Genomic DNA, 18207 nt, shown 5'->3' on the forward strand with positions numbered 1-18207 from the left:
TGAGATAGGGGGGGTCCGATCGGTTAGGGTGGGGCCGGGCATGGATTGTGAGGCTGGTATTAGTTAAACTGGTTTCAGCCCCTCAGGTGGCCGGCGCTGGAGATGAGGACGGGGGATGGGGTCCCACTTTGTTCTGTCCCCCCATAGTTCTCAGTGTGTTTGTACTGGGGGGCTAGTCCCCCCCTGTGCTCCCTCTTCCCCGGCCCCCTAATCCTCCGCCGGCGCTTGGGCCTCTGGGAGCCCCTGGGGCCGCAGCCGGGCGAGTGGCTGGGCCTGGCCAGTCCAGTCAGAGCCTGGGGGTGTCGGGGAGGGGACAGGGCGGGGATGGGTCGGCGGGAGGGTGAGCGATGGGGCGAGTCATGGGAACCTCACCCCGAGCTGGTCACGTGGGCCAGGCCAGCCAGGCAGATGGGCCGCGGGGGCCCCTGCCGGGCAAGGGGGGGCGGGGGCTATTGTGCCTGCCAGGAGCACAATGGAGGCTGCCTTCACGCCCTCTGACCTGCCCCATTGTTCCCCTCCCCGGCTGGGCCTGGCCTGCCCCGGGCCCCCCTGCCCCCAGCCAGTTGCCAAGGCCAGGCTGAAAGGCAGCATCAATCAAGATGTCAGGCCTGAGCTGTGGGTCTGCGGGGGACGTCCCTGTGTCCCCCCCCCGGGCCCCCCTCCCTTGTCACCGAGAGTTAACTCTGTGCTGCCCCTCCCACGCCGGGCGCAGGCGCCAGGGCTCCCGGAGCCGGGCCGGGGGCACCGCAGGCAGAGATGGGCCTGGCGGTGAATGGCCCACGAGCCCCTCCCCCTAGCACCGAGGGAGGGGTCTCTGGTGACACCCAGGGAACTGCCTTGTCCCAGCCACACTGCAGCCTGGGGGACTCCCTGCCACAGGGCCCAGTGAGGCCGAGAGCTGGGCAGGGCGCGGAGGGCCGGGCACCCAGAGAGCCATGTCTGAGGGCTCATCCAGGCATGAGCCGGCTCGGGAGGCAAACACCCCCCTGAGGCAGATGGACCGGCCTGCTTGGGTGCCAGGAGGGGCTGGGGTGCACCTGCGTGTGCATTGCACCAGCAGAGCTGTTACACTGATGTAGGTGTGTCGTGCCATGTGCATGGGGGTGGGGGTGCTCACGGCCCCCTTGTGGCTGCCCTGCCCATTGGGTGCACACGCTACCAAGGTGCGTGTGTGCCTTGCAAGCTGACGGGGGCATGGTCATGCCACACACGGGCGGACACTGCAGCCGTGTGCTTGGTGTGTCAGTGCGTGTGCGGGCATGTTTCCCTTGGTGACCCAGGCAAGCTGCTCGGGGGCTGAGCTGTGGGTCTGCGGGGACGTGGGCAGGTTTGAGTCGCTGGGGGGGGGGGGGGGGCCTGGAGAGTCCCCCTTGGACACCCTTGAACCGCTGCCCTTGTGCCCCAGCTGTACCCGTGTCACCCCCCCCTTCAGGCAGGGCTCGTAGCTGGGGGAGCATCAGCCCGGGGGGGGGGGGGGGGGCTTGGCAGCCAGGCCAGAGGCAGGGCGGGGATAGCAGAGGATGGGGCGGGGAAGGGCTGGGCTGGGATCTTTCACTTCCTGGCCTGTCCGTATAAGCAGCTGCCATGTTCTGCCCCAGAGGTGGCTGACAAGGCAGGCCTGGGGGGGGTGAGACTCCACTCAGCGCTGTGGGGTGACTCTTAGGGCGAGCCGGGCGGGGAGGTGGGTGGCTGGAGGTCGCAGAGGGAGGGGATGGAGGTACGGGGGGGAGAGGATGGAGGTTGCAGAGGGAGGGGCTGGAGGTGCAGGGGGGGAGGGGATGGAGGTGCGGAGGGAGGGGAGGGGCTGGAGGTGCGGGGGGGGGAATGGAGATGCAGGGGGGGAGGGGCTGGAGGTACGGGGGGGAGGGGCTGGAGGTTGCAGAGGGAGGGGCTGGAGGTGCAGGGGGGGGAGGGGCTGGAGGTGCGGGGGGGAGGGGATGGAGGTTGCAGAGGGAGGGGCTGGAGGTGCAGGGGGGGAGGGGATGGAGATGCGGGGGGGGAGGGGCTGGAGGTGCGGGGGGAGGGGCTGGAGGTGCAGGGGGGAGGGGAGGGGCTGGAGGTGCGGGGGGGGAATGGAGGTGCGGAGGGAGGGGAGGGGATGGAGGTGCGGGGGGGGAGGGGATGGAGGTGCGGGGGGGGGGGAGGGGCTGGAGGTGCGGGGCGGGGGAATGGAGATGCAGGGGGGAGGGGATGGAGGTACGGGGGGAGGGGCTGGAGGTTGCAGAGGGAGGGGCTGGAGGTGCAGGGGAGGGGATGGAGGTGCAGAGGGGGAGGGGATGGAGATGTGGGGGGGAGGGGATGGAGATGCGGTGGGAGGGGGCGTGTGAACGGAGGGTAACAAACCCAGGCTGGCTTGAACCTGCTCCCAGGGGCCCAGGGCGCTGGGGCCCGAGCCTGCCCCCCGGCGGGCATTGCCTGCGAAGCGCTGGCCGTGGGCGCCGGCCCCTGAGGTCTAACGGCTGCTCCCCACAGGGCTGGGCTGCCCCTCGGAGCTGGCGTTCCTGCTGGAGCCGGCGGACGTGATTGCGGTGCCGGAGCGGCCCCTGGTGCTGCACTGCTGGGTGCAGGGGGAGCCGCCCATCACCATCACCTGGCACAAGGACGGGGCCGTGCTGGGCAGTGACAGCCACACGGCCGTGCTGGCCAACGGCTCGCTGCGCATCGAGAGCTTCTGCCGCCGGAACCAGACCAGCGCCGGGGAGTACAGCTGCGCCGCCCAGAACCGCGACGGGCTGCTGGTCAGCCGCAAAGCCCGCGTGCAGCTCGCCAGTGAGTCAGGGACGGGCCCAGCCCGTGGTGCCACCTGCCGCAGACCAGCCCATGCACCAGGCCCGGCCCTGTGCACCAGCCCGCGGCCCGGCCCTTGGTGCCACCAGCCCACGGCCCGGCCCTTGGTGCCACCAGCCCACGACCCGGCCCTTGGTGCCACCAGCCCACGGCCCGGCCCATGCACCAGCCCATGACCCGGCCCTTGGTGCCACCAGCCCAGGGCCCGGCCCATGCACCAGCCCACGGCCCGGCCCTTGGTGCCACAACCAGCCCTCACTGGCCCAGTCCCCACTGGTGGGTGCTGCACGTGGGCCCAGCCCCCTCTGACCCTCCCCAAGGGTTTGGGGTGCAGGGCTGGGAGGGGCAGGTGTGTCTGGCCTCCAGCCCCACTCGGGGGGGTCCCAGCTGAGCTGACTGAAAGTGGAGCCCTGGTCCCACCCCCACCCCCAGCTTCACGTGTTGTGGGTGCCTCAGCCCCCCTGCCTGTGGGTACGTGGGGCGGGGGGGGGGGGCTGGACCCTCCTTTGCTCCTTCCTGGCTCTGCCTTCTGACCCGTGGGGCCCCACAAACCAGCTCCCTGCCGGGTGCCCCCCTGGCTCAGACACGGGGCAGCCCCTGTCCCCTCCCCCGGCAAGTGGCGGCAACCCCAGAGTCCTGCATCAGGATCGTGCAAGGAGAGGCCTGGGAGGGCACTGCTCTGAGGGAGAGCGCAGCGGGCGGGTGACTCCAGAGGGGAGATGGGGGCCAGGACCTGGGAGGGGAAGCACATCTCCGTTGGGCTCAGTGTCCGGGGGGGGGGGGGTCTCTGCCCTGACGGTGCCTCCCCCCGCCCCAGCCCTGTCCAAGTTCCACATGCACCCGGAGTCCATGGCGGTGGAGGAAGGCGGCGTCGCCCGGTTCCAGTGCCTCATCCAGGGCGTGCCCGAGGCCACCATCACCTGGGAGCACAACCGCACGGCCCTGCCGGCTGGCGACCACCGGTGAGCGCGGCTGGGGGCTGAAAGCCACACCTGGGGGGGGGGGAAGGGTGAGAGTGGGACCGGACCGGCCCAGCGGGGGAGGGGGGGTGAGAGTGGGACCGGCCCAGCGGGGGAGGGGGGGTGAGAGTGGGACCGGCCCAGCGGGGGGAGGTGAGAGTGGGACCGGACCGGCCCAGCGGGGGAGGGGGGTGAGAGTGGGACCGGCCCAGCGGGGGGAGGTGAGAGTGGGACCGGCCCAGCGGGGGAGGGGGGGGTGAGAGTGGGACCGGCCCGGCCCAGCGGGGGAGGAGGGGTCAGAGTGGGACCGGACCGGCCCAGCGGGGGAGGGGGGGTGAGAGTGGGACCGGCCCAGCGGGGGAGGGGGGGGTGAGAGTGGGACCGGCCCGGCCCAGCGGGGGAGGAGGGGTCAGAGTGGAACCGGACCGGCCCAGCGGGGGAGGGGGCTGAGAGTGGGCCCAGCCCGGCCCAGCGGGGGAGGGGGCTGAGGGGGGGGGACCCTGAGACCAGCCTGGCTGGGGAAGGGGGGGCTCCGCTAGCGCTGCGCTGTGCTCCCCACACACCGGCCTGGGGCTCAGCCCCTGCCCTGGGCTCTGCTCCCTGACCCTCGCACTCCCCCGCAGGTTCACCCTGCTGCCGGCCGGCATCCTGCACATCACGGGCGTGCGGCCAGCTGACGTGGGCGCCTACCGCTGCGTGGCCAGCAACATCGCCAAGAGCCGCTGCAGCGAGGAGGCCCAGCTGGCCATCAGCGGTGAGCGCGGGCCACGGCCCGGCGAGGGGCGGCCCGCAGGAGCCCAGTCGAGGGGGGGCTGAGAGCCCGGACTCCTGGGTTCTCTCCCCGGCTCTGGAAAGGGAGGGAGGTCTGGGGGGGGGGGGGCTGGCTGCCCAGACTCCTAGGCTCCATTATCACCCTCTCGCCCTAGTCTCAGCCCCCAAACGCTACAAGGAGCCCGTGATCCTGTCGGGCCCTCAGAACCTGACCATCACGGTGCACCAGACGGCGATCCTGGAGTGTGTCGCCACCGGCAACCCCCGGCCCATCGTCTCCTGGAGCCGGCTCGGTGAGGGGGGGCCAGGCTGCTCCGGGGCACAGGGGCACTTTGTGGGGGAAGCGTCGGGGGTGGGGGCTGGAGAGACGGGGGTGGGGGCTGGGAGTGGGGGTGGGGGCTGGGAGCTCACAGAGTAACATGGGCTGGGGAGATGAATAATGGGGGAGCTGAGTGGGGGGTCACGGTGGGGGGCACAGTGGGGCCGGGGGCTGAGTGACTGGGGGGTGCACAGACCTCCTGGCTGACAGGCCACAGGGCGGGGAAATGGAGCCATGGCCCTGCCCCCCTCACCCCCGGCTCCCCCCACCCCCAGACGGACGCTCCATCGGCGTGGAAGGGATCCAGGTGCTGGGAACCGGCAACCTCATGATCTCGGACGTCTCCGTGAAACACGCCGGGGTCTATGTGTGCGCCGCCAACCGGCCGGGCACCCGCGTGCGCCGCACAGCCCAGGGCAGCCTCATGGTGCAGGGTGAGTCTGCCGGGGCTGAGGGCAGGCGTGAGGGGCACCGGCTGGTCTCCCGGGACGGGGCAGGGACCGGCCGGGGGGGGCCAGAGGGCTCACAACTGTCTGGACAGCCAGACAGCCCCCAAGCCGGCAGGGATGGACGGACGGGCTGACGGGAGAATTTGCACTTGGCTTTGTGTGAGCAACGGGGCAAAGGTCGTGGGGGGGCGTGACCCTCCCCGCGACCTCCCCGTGACCTCTTCCTAACCACCCCCTCCCCAGGCTGCAGAGGGGCTGGGAACCTGCCCAACCCCCCCCCCCTCGCCCCCGGGCAGGGCTGGCGTGGGACTAAATCACCTTCAGCAGCCGGCCTGGCCAGGTGGGTGTTTGGGCCCCACGCCTGCGCCTAGGGGCGCTCGGCAGCTGGGAACCAGGGGCCGCGGGGGGGGGGGGGGGCTCTGCCAGCCCCAGGCCGACGCCTTCATAGGCAAGTCACCCAGGCAAGACAGGCCCATGGGCCGGTGCCTGAGCTTGGCAGGGGCTCCCCCAAGCCACGCTGCCCTCCCCAGGCCCAGGCCCGCTCCCTGGGGTGCCAGCGGCTCGCTGGGGCTGGGTGTTGGCCAGGGGTCACTGCCCGGCCCAGCTGGGGTCGCTCTGGGCGCTGCCCAGGCCTTGGCAGCGTGGCTGGTGCCTGGGTGTCACTGCGGTAAGGCCGGGGTGGGACTGCGGGGCTCCCCCCACGGGGCAGGGAGAGGCTGGAGCTGGGGACGGGAGGGAGGGGCAGGCCGTCTGCTCCCCACCCAACACCCCCTCCCCCGCAGCCCCCCCGGAGTTCGTGCAGTGGCCCCAGTCGGTGTCCAAGCCGCTGGGCAGCAGCGCCAGCTTCACCTGCGTGGCGCAGGGCGTCCCGGAGCCCCAGCTCCTCTGGCTGAAGAACGGCAAGATCCTGACGCCGGGCGAGAACATCAAACTCACCCACAACAACAGGTGAGCAGGGCCCCGATCCGGCCCCACGGCAGGGAATTGGCTAGCGTGGGCGGGGGGACTGGGGCACGGGGCCCTGGCCTTCTAGGGGGCACTGGCCCTAGGGTGGCAGACTGGCTCGTTGGGGGGCAGGGAATGGGGCACTGGCCCCGGGGCGGAGGATCGGCTGGCTGGGGGGCAGGAAATGGGGCTCTCGATGCAGGGCGAGGAACCGGGTGGCTGGGGGGCAGGGCCGATCCCAGCCCCTCACTCTCCGGCCCCCCAGCACCCTGCTGCTCCAGGGTCTCGCGGTGGCGGATGACGCGATCTACCAGTGCATCGCTGAGAACAGCGCGGGCACCAACCAGGCCAGCGCCCGCCTGGCCATCACCCTGGCCCAGGAGCTGCCCAGCTCCCCTGAGGGCGTCCGGGCGTCCGCGCTCTCCAGCACCTCCATCCAGGTGTCCTGGCAGGAGCCCCCCCAAGAGGTGACCGAGGGGCTCATCGGATACGTGCTGCACGTCCGCAGGGCAGGAGGTGAGCGGCCCTGCCTCCCCCCCAGGCTCCCCCCACTTACATTCCCCCAGCAAGCCCCCCCCCGGGTCCCTCCCGCCGAGCCCCCCAGGCTGCACCCCCCAACCCCTTCCCATTCCATGCCCCCCGCCCCTGAGCCTGACCCACAGTGAGCCCCCAGCACCGCCATTCCATGCCCCCGCCGCCCCCAGCCCCCTCCCATTCTATGCCCCCCGCCCCTGATCCTGACCCACAGCAACCCCCCCCAGCCCCTAGGCCTCGGCAGCAGCTCATCAGCCCCTCGGGCCTGCGTGTTTCAGAGTCCCACAGCCGGGAGCTGCAGGAGGCCGTGAGCAAAACCACCTTCCAGCACCTCGTCACCGGCCTGGCGCCCGCCACCACTTACCGCATCCACCTCCGCGCCTACGCGCCGCTGGGGGCCAGCCAGGACTCAGCCCCCGTCCTGGCCACCACCATGGGCAGCAGTAAGAGCCCCCCTCCGCTGGGGAACCCGCGCTGCCCCAGTGCCCCAGCCGGACACCGGGGGGTGCTGGGCTGCAGAGCAGGGCTCACTGGGGGGCGCTGGGCTGCAGGGCGGGGGTGGGGCTCACTGGGGGGCGCTGGGCTGCAGGGGGGGCTCACTGAGGGGGTGCTGGGCTTCCGGGTGGGGGTGGGGCTCACTGGGGGGGCGCTGGGCTGCCGGGTGGGGGTGGGGCTCACTGGGGGGTGCTGGGTTGCAGGGCGGGGGTGGGGCTCACTGGGGTGCTCTCCCCTCGCAGTTGGTGCTGGCCCCAGGGCGGCACTAGGGGGCGCTGTGCTCCACAAGGTGCCCCCCTGTCACGGAGTCCCCGGGTGCTGCTCTGGAACTGCTCCCCACCAAGCCAGACAGGACTCTGGGGAGCCTCCTCTCCCTCGGAGCAGCCTGTCTGCAGGGCAAGAAGCTCCCACAGCTTCACCTCCTGGGTCTCTCCTTGGAGCATTCAGCATCCCCTGCCCCTCCGTGCGCTTCCCACAGCGAGTCCCCCCGGCGGGGTCCTGGGGGGGCCACAGGGTCCTGCCCCCCCACTGCGCAGTCAGACGTGACTCTCAGCCAGCCAGTAACACAGAGGTTTATTAGATGACAGGAACAGGGGCTAACACAGAGCTTGTAGGTACAGAGAACAGGACCCCTCAGCCGGGTCCATTCTGGGGGGCAGTGAGCCAGACCCCCATGTCTGCCCTCACTTCCCGTCCCCAGCCAGCCCCAAACTGACACCCCCCCAGCCCCCGCCCCTCTCTGCTCAGCTCCTTTCCTGGGCCAGGGAGTCACCTGACCTCTTTGTCTCCAACACTTTTAGCATCCCCTTGCAGGGAGGGGCCCAGGCCATCAGTTGCTAGGAGACAGAGTGTCGGGCATTTAGGTGCACTGGCCCCTTCCTCTGCCGCAATCACACCCCCTGATCCCCCCACCTAGATATTAAGAACTGCAGAGGGGACACTGAGGCACCAACACAGCATTCAGAGCAAACATTAAGAACGTTCCCAGTTTGTCACACACCCTCCCCCGTAGCCTGACCCAGCATGGTGGGCAGCCATCCAGCAGCTGCCGTGTTCCACTCCAGAGGTGGCTGCACATCTGTGCTGGGTGAAGAGCTCCCTCTCCCTGCTGCCTCGAGGCCTGGCGGAGTGCGGGGGGGGGCTGGCCCAGTGTCGGGCACTGAGCCCCACGGTCTGTTCAGTCCCTGCAGCCCCCGCCTTCTTCACCAAGGTGCTCAACGCCAGCGCGGTGCAGGTCTCCTGGGCGCTGCCCCCCCAGCCGTGCCGGATCGAGGGCTTCAAACTCTTCCACCGCAAGCTGCCCAGCCCCCACCTCGAGGGGCCGCAGCTCCTGGCCAGCACGGCCAACTCCTACGTCTACAGCAACCTGGGTGAGCGACCCCCGCTGCTGGCCTGCACCCCCCCCACGGCCTCACCCCGCAGGCCTGCCTTCCCCAACGGCCCCTCCCCCGCAGGCCTGCACCCCCCATGGCCCCTCCCCCCCCACTGGCCTGCACCCCCACGGCCTCCCCCCCGCAGGCCTGCACCCCCCCCACGGCCCCTCCCCCGATGGCCTGCCTTCACCCACGGCCTCCCCCCCCGCAGGCCTGCACCCCCCCCCCACGGCCTCCCTCCCCCACAGGCCTGCACCCCCCAACAGCCCCTCCCCCTGCAGGCCTGCACCCCCCCATGGCCCCTCCCCCCCACTGGCCTGCACCCCCACGGCCTCCCCCCCCAGGCCTGCACCCCCCCAACAGCCCCTCCCCCTGCAGGCCTGTGCCCCCCGCCAGCTCCCTCCATGCAGCCCTGTGACCCCACGGCACCCCCCCCCCATGACCCCTCCCCCCGCAGGCCTGTGCCCCCCCCCAGCCCTGTGTCCCCACGGCCCCTCCCCACACAGGCCTGCCTTCCCCCACGGCCCCTCCCCCGCAGGCCTGCACCCCCCACGGCCCCTCCCCCCACAGGCCTGCACCCCCCACGGCCTCCCCCCCGCAGGCCTGCACCCCCCCACGGCCCCTCCCCCGCTGGCCTGCCTTCCCCCACGGCCTCCCCCCCGCAGGCCTGCACCCCCCCCACGGCCCCTCCCCCGCAGGCCTGCACCCCCCATGGCCCCTCCCCCACCGGCCTGCACCCCCCCATGGCCCCTCCCCCCCACTGGCCTGCACCCCCACGGCCTCCCCCCCAGGCCTGCACCCCCCCAACAGCCCCTCCCCCTGCAGGCCTGTGCCCCCCGCCAGCTCCCTCCATGCAGCCCTGTGTCCCCACGGCACCCCCCCATGACCCCTCCCCCTGCAGGCCTGTGCCCCCCCCCAGCCCTGTGTCCCCACGGCCCCTCCCCACACAGGCCTGCACCCCCTCATGGCCTCTCCCCCCACAGGCTTGTGCCCCCCCAACAGCCTCTCCCCCCGCAGGCCTGTGGCCCACCCCCCCATGGTCCCTCTCCATGCAGCCTGGAGGGTCTCATGGCCTCCACCCAGCCCCTTTGGGAGGGTCCCCTGGATTTCTCGCCCCCCCCCCCCCCCCCATGGCCTCTGCCTGGCCGACCTGGGCTCTCGCTGGGCGCCAGCTCACGCCCGGCGGCTCCTTCCTCGCAGAGCCCTCGGCTGCCTACGAACTCCGGCTCCAGGCCTTCAACAGGAACGGAGAGAGCCCCAGCACCGTGCGGGTCGTCCGGCTGGAGGGGAGCGGCCCGACGCCGGGTGAGGGGCCGCGGGGGCTGCAGGGGGGCCTGGCTGAGCCAAACCCAGGCTGCGAGGGGCCGACAGCGCCCAGCTGGGAGCCAGGACTCCTGGCTCTGTTCCCCTCGGCCCTGCACCGCCTGCTGCGTGCCCAGGAGGAGAACCCCCTGCCCCCCACTGACACAGCCAACTGGGGGGGGGCAGGGGAATCCGGTCTGTGGGCCGCCTGTGGCCGGGCGGGGGGGAGCCCATAGGCTGCTTATGGGGGTGCAGGGGGGCCCTGCCCCATGGGCCGCCTGTGGTCGTGGGGGGGGCAGGGGGGACCAGCCCGTGGGGCGCCTGTAGCTGGGCAGGGGGGGAGCCCATGGGCTGCTTATGGGGGTGCAGGGGGGCCCTGCCCCATGGGCCGCCTGTGGTCGTGGGGGGGGGTGCAGGGGGGACTTGGACTGTGGTCATGGGGCGGGTGCAGGGGGACCCGCCCGTGGGCTGCCTGTGGGCGTGTGGGGAGGGTGCAGGGGGGCCCGCCCCTGGGCTGCCTATGGAGGGGGCTGGCTGTGCCCAGGGGCTGTGTGGACGCTCTGTGCTCCCCCCCTGCAGACGCTGACCCCGCGTGCCGCTGTGGGCCGGGGGAGGAGAGCTCGCTGGCTGGCGTCGTGGTGGGCGTCCACATCGGCACGGCCTGCATCATCTTCTGCCTCCTCTTCCTCATGTTCGGCTACCGCAGGAGGTGAGGCCCCCGGGTGGCCGCTCTCGCCCTGCGGCCCCTGCACTGCGGGCGGGGGGCAGAGCCAGGGGACAGACACCAGCCAGCCCCTCTGCGGCATCCTCCTCGGGCCCCTCCCAGCCCCTCGCATGGGGCTCAGGGCTCTGCCCCGTGCCCGGCCTGAGTGGGTCCAGCTCCTGGGGGCATGGGGCCGGCGCCCCCCAGGCCTCACTGCCAGCCCGTGAGCCGGCCACTCCCCCTGCTAACCCCCACCCCGCATTGCAGCCTGTTCTGCAGGAACGGGGCTCGGGACAGCTGGATGGTGCCCCGGGGGGCAGAGCTGGCCCAGCCCGGTGCCCGCGATGCCCCCCGCAGCCGGTGCACCCAGCCGGGGGAGGACAAGCCAGTGGAGATGATGGACCTGGTCACCCAGGTGAGGACGTGGGGCCTAGCCGGGGGGGTGGGGGAGGCACAGGCAGAGCATCATTGGGGGACCCACGGTGCAGGGCCGTGTCTCTGGGGCCGGGCAGGGCAGAGCCGTGCCAGCCGGCCCCAGGGAGAGGAGGGGCAGCGGTGACAGCAGGAGCAGAGGGGCTGGGCTGGGCCATGCCCCAGGCCCGGGCGCTGCTCCGGGAGAGCCCAGCGCAGGGGGTGGGCACAGGTCCCTGGTGGAGAGGGCGGGGTGGCCCCCGGGCACAGCATGACCCTGCCCCTCCTTCTTCCCGCAGACCCTGCCGCGCCCAGAGGTGCCCCCTGTCGAAGTCCCCATCGAGCGCTGCCCTCCCCCGCAGCCCCCCGGGTAGCACCAGCCGCCGGCCTGGGGGCCCAGCCGGGGGGGGCTGGCCATAGCTCAGCCCCCCCCCCGCCAGCTGCAGGGACGCCAACCAGAACCTCCAAAGAATCTACCTCACCCCCCGGCCCAGGAGATCGATTTCTGATATCGTCACAGAGACACAAACCAACGTTACCTCAGCCATGTCCTGTCTGCAGCGCCCCCCAGACCCCCCCGGGCCGGCCCCCAACGCTACCTCAGCCGTGTCCTGCCTGCAGCGTCCCCCAGACCCCCCCCGGGCCGGCCCCCAACGCTACCTCGGCCGTGTCCTGCCTGCAGCGCCCCCCAGACCCCCCCCCCGGGCCGGCCCCCAACGCTACCTCGGCCGTGTCCTGCCTGCAGCGCCCCCCAGACCCCCCCGGGCCGGCCCCCAACGCTACCTCGGCCGTGTCCTGCCTGCTGTGTCCCCCAGACCCCCCCCCGGGCCGGCCCCCAACGCTACCTCAGCCGTGTCCTGCCTGCAGCGTCCCCCAGACCCCCCCGGGCCGGCCCCCAACGCTACCTCGGCCGTGTCCTGCCTGCAGCATCCCCCCAGACTCCCCCGGGCCGGCCCCCAACGCTACCTCCGCCGTGTCCTGCCTGCAGCGTCCCCCAGACCCCCCCGGGCCGGCCCCCAACGCTACCTCGGCCGTGTCCTGCCTGCAGCGCCCCCCAGACCCCCCCCCCGGGCCGGCCCCCAACGCTACCTCGGCCGTGTCCTGCCTGCAGCGCCCCCCAGACCCCCCCGGGCCGGCCCCCAACGCTTCCTCAGCCGTGTCCTGCCTGCTGTGTCCCCCAGACCCCCCCCCGGGCCGGCCCCCAACGCTACCTCAGCCGTGTCCTGCCTGCAGCGTCCCCCAGACCCCCCCGGGCCGGCCCCCAACGCTACCTCGGCCGTGTCCTGCCTGCAGCATCCCCCCAGACTCCCCCGGGCCGGCCCCCAACGCTACCTCAGCCGTGTCCTGCCTGCAGCGTCCCCCAGACCCCCCCGGGCCGGCCCCCAACGCTACCTCGGCCGTGTCCTGCCTGCAGCGCCCCCCAGACCCCCCCCCCGGGCCGGCCCCCAACGCTACCTCGGCCGTGTCCTGCCTGCAGCGTCCCCCAGACCCCGCCTGGGCCAGCCCCTGCCAGCCCAGCGGGGGCCCTGGTACCCTTGGGGCAAAGCGAGGGGAAGGGGGGGTGAAAGGAGCCATGGTGAGGGGCAGGGGGCTGCAGCTTTACCCCCAGCCCAGTGCACTGGGGGGGGAGCTTAGTCACCGTTCCCCCCCCCCCACTCACCTGCCCATGGCCCCTGATTGGGGGGGGCAGGAAAACTCCAGCTCCCCTGAGCTTCCCCCTCTGAAGCTGGAGGTTCGGCTCCCTCTGCAGCAGCAGAGTCAGTTTGTCACAATCCCCCCCCCCGCCCCGCATGTATTTTTTGGGGGGGAGGAATTGTCCCACCAGCCTCCCCCAGGTGCTGCCTGCGCCGTGATGCCAAATAGCTCCAAACCAAATGGGAACCCCTGGCTGGGCCTGGGGCCCGACCCATAGAGCGACCCCCCCAGGCAGGGGGCCAGGCCCCCCCCCCCATTCAAAACTCCCTTTGCTGCTTTGCCATTTTTATGTCTCTAGCCAAATATTTAAAAAAAAACCAGAAGCTCAAATTCTGCCAAAGACGTGGAGCTTTAAGGAGCCGGTGCCCCCCCCCCCCCACTGGCACCAGGCCCAACATCTCTTTTGTGTCTCCCCCCCCCCCCCAGCACCTCGGGTCTGTCTGCCCCACACAGGCGGCTCCTGTCCTGCTGCCCGTGGGCACGGGCCACCCCAAGGGGCAGTGCCTGGGGGGGGGGGGGGTCCCCAGTGACCAGGCACGTCCAACTGGGGGGCACAGAACCCCCCCCCCAGGAGAACTAAAGAGGCAGGAGCCCCAGCTGCTTAGCAAAGCAATAATGTCCCCCCCCACACGAGTGCTCCAGCGGGGGGGGGGCCTGGCACAGGCCCCTTGGTGCCAGTCCCACTTCCAGCCCTGGGCGGGGGGGAGAGAGATGTTCCCCCCCCCCCAGCAGCCAGGGACCAGGGCCACTTGGAAACACCCTTTGGGCCGACAGTCTGGGCCCGGCCCCTGGTGCCATCTGGCCGGGCCCCGGTGCCACCAAGCGCCCGTGTGTGTGTGTGTGTGAGAACCATGCTACCAAACGGCGTGTGCGCGCGAGTGGGGGTGGGGCGGGGCTGGGCTGCCCCCTGCTCGGCCTGGAACCAAACGCCCCTTTGGGTAGATGGGGGGGGCGGGTAAGGCCCTAGGCGGCCAGTGCGGTAGCTGATGAACGTAGATTTTGTTTTGTTTGATGGCGACTCCATGGCCCCTGCCCCCCCCCTCCGAGCTGGGCAAGACGCTGCCTCTGCCCTGCTGTGCCAGGGCTGCTGTTTGCAACGGGCACCTGAATCCTACAGACCCGGCCTTGCGCCCCCCCCCCCCTCGCCCCCAGCCAGTGACAGACCCAGTGTTACCAAAGCAACTGCCCAGCCCCCTGCCCAGCTTTGTCCAAAGATGCCCCCGGCCCCTTCCTCCCCTCCCAGCACCAGGGTCCACGTGGCACCAGCTCCCCCCCCCCCCCCGAGGATTAATTGGTGCATTTTGCTCGTGCCATAACTGGGTGCCCTGCACCGTGGGGTGAGTTCACTGGCAGGGGTCTGGCTCCAGCAGACCCTGCCCAGTGGGTCCCCCTCCCTTCAGCCAGAACAGGCTGGGCCTGAGTTGGGCGGGGTGAGCCCTATCTCTGTGCCCCCCGGCTGCTGCTCCAGGCTCCCGGGGGAAAGGGAGCGTGTTCGCCCCCCGTCCGCCAGGGCTTAAATGCCAAAGATTCCCCTGGCCTGGGTGCCCAGCCATGGGCCTGCTCAAAGCTCCAGGCCTTCCCCACGCAGCCCGGGTGCCTGTGGAGCTGCCCTGCCCTGCCCTGCCCTGCCGCAGTGGGCTCCAGCCATGGACCGGGCACCGTGATCCCTCCTGGCCTTGAAATCCCTCTTCCAGCCCCTGCCACCCCAGCAGCAGGACTGGGCCCCTGGGCGGGGGGTGCGGGAAGAGGCTCTGCAATGGGGTGACCCAATTTCAAGCCCCCCCCCCACTCCCCAGCTCCATGGAGCCGCTGCCCTTAGGTGTCGAGATGCAAACGCTAGAACCAATGAGCAGATTCTATGCGCGGGGCCTCCCTGTGGACCGGGCCGGGCAGCACCGAGCAGCTGGCCCGGAGACGCGAACGCCCAGCCAAGGAGCAGAGCCCGGGCCAGAGCCGAGCCAGGACCTGGGAGCTCCCTCTGCCCGCGGCTGGAGACAGGAGCACGACCTGGCCCCTCTCCCCACACGCTGCAGCTGCTGCCCCTGGGGCAGGGCTGGGGGGGCTGCTGAGGCTCTAGCAATGGGGCTGGGGGAGCCCTGCATGGGGCAGTCCCTGGGGGGAAGGCCCCAGCTTGGGCTTAGAATCATCTTCGCTCGAGCCCCTTAACTCCACCCCCTTCCTGCCTTCACAGCCTCCAGCCTCTGCCCCCACCTCCCCGTTAGCGCCCCCCACGGCTGCATTTAACAGCCCAGAGCGCCCCCCAGCTCAGGCTGGGAGGGGGGCAGCGGGGCCCAGGCAGCAGCTGGGCGTTCAGCCGCGGGAGCCGGGGCGTCGCTCCTGACTGTGTTAAAATTAAAAATAAAATGGAGACCGAAGCCTGGCAGCACGTGGTGTCCTTGGGGGTGAGCCTGGGGGGTGCAGGGGGGGGGGTGGACCGCGCATCCTTCCCAGGGCCCGGCTAGTGACGGAGCAGTTCCCTGCCCCGGGCCCGGGGAGACTAACGGGGCCTGTGCTCCCATCACAGGTCCCCCAGCCCCGCTGGAGGCATCGTGCAAACAAGGCCCATAGCCTGAGCACAGGGGGCCTCCCAGCCCACCCCTCCCCCAGGGGCAAGGGGGGGGTGCAGCCCCCCCCAGCTGCTAGCAGAAGCAGCCCCTGGCTTCCTGCTCAGGGCAGCAGAGGGAAGCCCAGGCCCCTCCCTGCCGGTAAATCGGGCACCTGCTGAAAGGGTAACAGCAAAATCCAGAGCTTCCCCCCCCACCACACCCCCAGTTCCCCAGAGAGGAGGGGGCAGAGCCAGAGCCAACCTTCCCCAGGGCAGGACAGGCAGCCCCTGGCTGACCCACAGAGCCGCTGGAAGGGCTGTGCCGCCTGCACGCCAGGCCAGGAACGGGGTTCTCACCTGCAGCCCCCTGCGCAGGGCCGCTGGGGCCCCCTCGCCCCCGGGAAGGGGCAGGAACACACGAGGGGAGCTGGGCCCCAGGCACCTCAGGGCCCAGCTGCAGCAGGGGCTGGAACTTGCCCTGCCTGCTGGGAGTCCATCTTTCTACTGCCGTGCGGGGAGGGGGCTGGCCCGGATCCAGAGCTAGCCAGCCCCCTGCCCTCTCCCTGGCGCCTGGGGGTACACATGGGGCAGATTTATACAGAGGCAACACAATCTTTTCTATCCTATTATCTGTCCCTTTCTTAACCATTCCTAGTATTCTGTTCACTTTTTTGGCTGCCGCTACATATTGAGCGGATGGTTTCAGAGAACGATCCACAATGACTCTAAGATCCCTTTCTTGAGTGGTAATAGCTAATTTAGACCCCATCATTGTCTATGGAGAATTGGGATGATGTTTTCCAATGTGCATCACTCTGTATTTATCAACATTGAATTTCATCTGCCCTTGTGCTGGCCCATCCGTTTGTAGCTCTGCACCGTCTGCCTAGGACTTAACTCTCTTTAGTACATTTGTATCATCTGCAAATGTTGCCACCTCACCGTTTACCCCTTTTCCCAGATCATTGATGAATATATTGAATGGGACTGGGCCCCGTACAGACCCCTGGGGGACACCATTATTTACCTCTCCAGTCTGAAACCTGACCATTTATACCTACCCTTTGTTTCCTGTCTTTTAACCAGTTACCGTCCATGAGAGAACCTGCCCTCTTATCCCACGGCAGCTGACTTTGCGTAAGAGCCTTTATTGAGGGACCTTCTCAAAGGCTTTCTGAAAACCTAAGTATCAGAGGGGTAGCCGTGTTAGTCAGCAAAGAGTTCTAGGGCACCTTATAGACTAACAGCGGTATTGGAGCATGAGCTTTGGGGGGTGAATACCCACTTCTTCGGATGCACGTAGTGGAAGGTTCCAGAGGCAGGTATCAATACGCAGGCAAGAATCAAGCTACAGCTAATGAGGTTAGTTCAATCAGGGAGGATGAGGCCCTCTTCCAGAAGTTGAGGTGTGAACACCAAGGGAGGGGAAACTGGTTTTGCAGTTAGCAAACCGTTCAGTCTTCGTTTAATCCTGAGCTGATGGTGTCAAAGTTGCAGATGAACTGAAGCTCAGCAGTTTCTCTTTGAAGTCTGGTCCTGAAGTTTTTTTTGTTGCAGTATGGCTACCTTTAAATCTGCTATTGTGTGGCTAGGGAGATTGAAGTGTTCTACAGGTTTTTGTATATTGCCATACACACAGGCTCCAGCCCAAACCTCTCCAGCGCATCATCAGTGATCTACAACCCATCCAGGACAACAATCCCTCGCTTTCACAGGCCTTGGGAGGCAGGCCAGTCCTCGCTCACAGCCAGCCTGAAGCATATTCTCACCAGCAACTACACACCGCACCATAGCAGCTGCAAGCTCAAACCTCTCCAACGCATCAGTGATCTACAACCCATTCTGGATAAATGGACGCAAATCAGATATTAGGAATAGCAATATACAAAAACCTGTAGGAGAACTCTTCAGTCTCCCTGGTATTATTGAGTTTATTTTATTTATTTTATTTTATTTTAATAGCCTCTCGTCCGCCTGAGCATTTCACGGCCCTGGTCAGGTGGTCGGTAATATATCCCAACTGCAGAAAGGGAGAAAACACCCACTTGCCATCAGGGCAGAGCTGATGAATTCTTCCACGCAGCTTTCTGAAAGAGACAGTTTGAAAGTGTCCAAGTGTTTTGTTGCAGTGCAGCACGCCGGAGGGGAACACCCCTTCCTGTCGCCTTCACAGCTACGGGGAGTAAAGACAACAAAGGGTTAAAGCCAAAATGTTTCAGTTCAGCCCAACCCAACGTTTGCAGCCCCGTGGGGCCGGGGCTGATGGGACTGGGCTCCTTCAACGCAGGTCTTACCCAGCACAAGCCTGGTGCGGCTTGGAGCGAGCCGTGCCAGGTGCTGGCTGCAGGTCTCTCCCCACCACTGCGGCACAATTCAGCTGTAAAAGAAGAAAGACGCAGGTGAGTAGCAGAGGGTGCAGGATCCGGGCATCTGGCTCAGCTGTTCGTGCCCATTTCTCCCCAGCGGAAACCTAGCGGTAGGTTTAACCTTACAGTGATGCCAGGGGCAGGGCTGGCCCAGGAGTTATAGCCAACAGCCAGGCAACAATGAGGGCAGGGCCACGTGGCCACCCCTGCGCTCTTCACTGCCACCTCCATTTCGGTGCCCTTCTCCCCGAGGCTCCTGGGGGCAGCCCCAGCTGAAAGGTTTGTGGTTCAGTGGTCGTCTCGAGGCCCCTCGCGGGCAGGAAGGTGAGGAAAGATGTTCAGATGTGTCCAGGAGACTCCCCCAGGGGTCTGGCTCACAACACTGGAGACCACGCTCTTGGCCTGGGGGGGGGTGTCATTTGGTGCAACCTGGAAAGGCTTTTCCATCTCTCCTGGTATTTCCATGAGGCACATCATTAGCCTCTGGAACTCACTGCAACATGATGTCATTGAAATCAGCTGTTAAAAAAGGCATAAAGGGAATCACCCAGCG

General features: G+C 68.8%; 2 protein-coding genes across 2 annotated transcripts in view; one reads left to right on the top strand and one right to left on the bottom strand.

Annotated features, from left to right (window-relative positions):
- The first annotated feature begins 1584 nt into the window (after window positions 1-1584).
- Window positions 1585-11675, top strand: LOC123351513 (immunoglobulin superfamily DCC subclass member 3-like). The gene is made up of 14 exons (XM_044990898.1): window positions 1585-1600; window positions 2473-2769; window positions 3605-3749; window positions 4370-4500; window positions 4673-4810; window positions 5112-5270; window positions 6068-6233; window positions 6496-6746; window positions 7043-7207; window positions 8441-8629; window positions 9833-9937; window positions 10514-10643; window positions 10905-11052; window positions 11348-11675. Exons 1-14 carry the CDS (start codon window positions 1585-1587, stop codon window positions 11420-11422), a joined length of 2115 nt encoding a protein of 704 aa, XP_044846833.1. The 3' UTR covers window positions 11423-11675.
- Window positions 11676-17258: 5583 nt separating this feature from the next.
- Window positions 17259-18207, bottom strand: part of GATAD2B (GATA zinc finger domain containing 2B) — a 54777-nt gene continuing 53828 nt past the window's right edge. Inside the window, exons 11-12 of the mRNA XM_044990936.1 lie at window positions 17583-17665; window positions 17259-17461 (exon numbers count right to left, since the gene is read on the bottom strand). The gene's annotated coding sequence lies outside the window, so the exon portion shown is untranslated. The remainder of the gene's footprint in view (window positions 17462-17582; window positions 17666-18207) is intronic.

Source organism: Mauremys mutica, chromosome 17 (assembly GCF_020497125.1).
Source record: "Mauremys mutica isolate MM-2020 ecotype Southern chromosome 17, ASM2049712v1, whole genome shotgun sequence".
Lineage (NCBI taxonomy): Eukaryota > Metazoa > Chordata > Testudines > Geoemydidae > Mauremys > Mauremys mutica.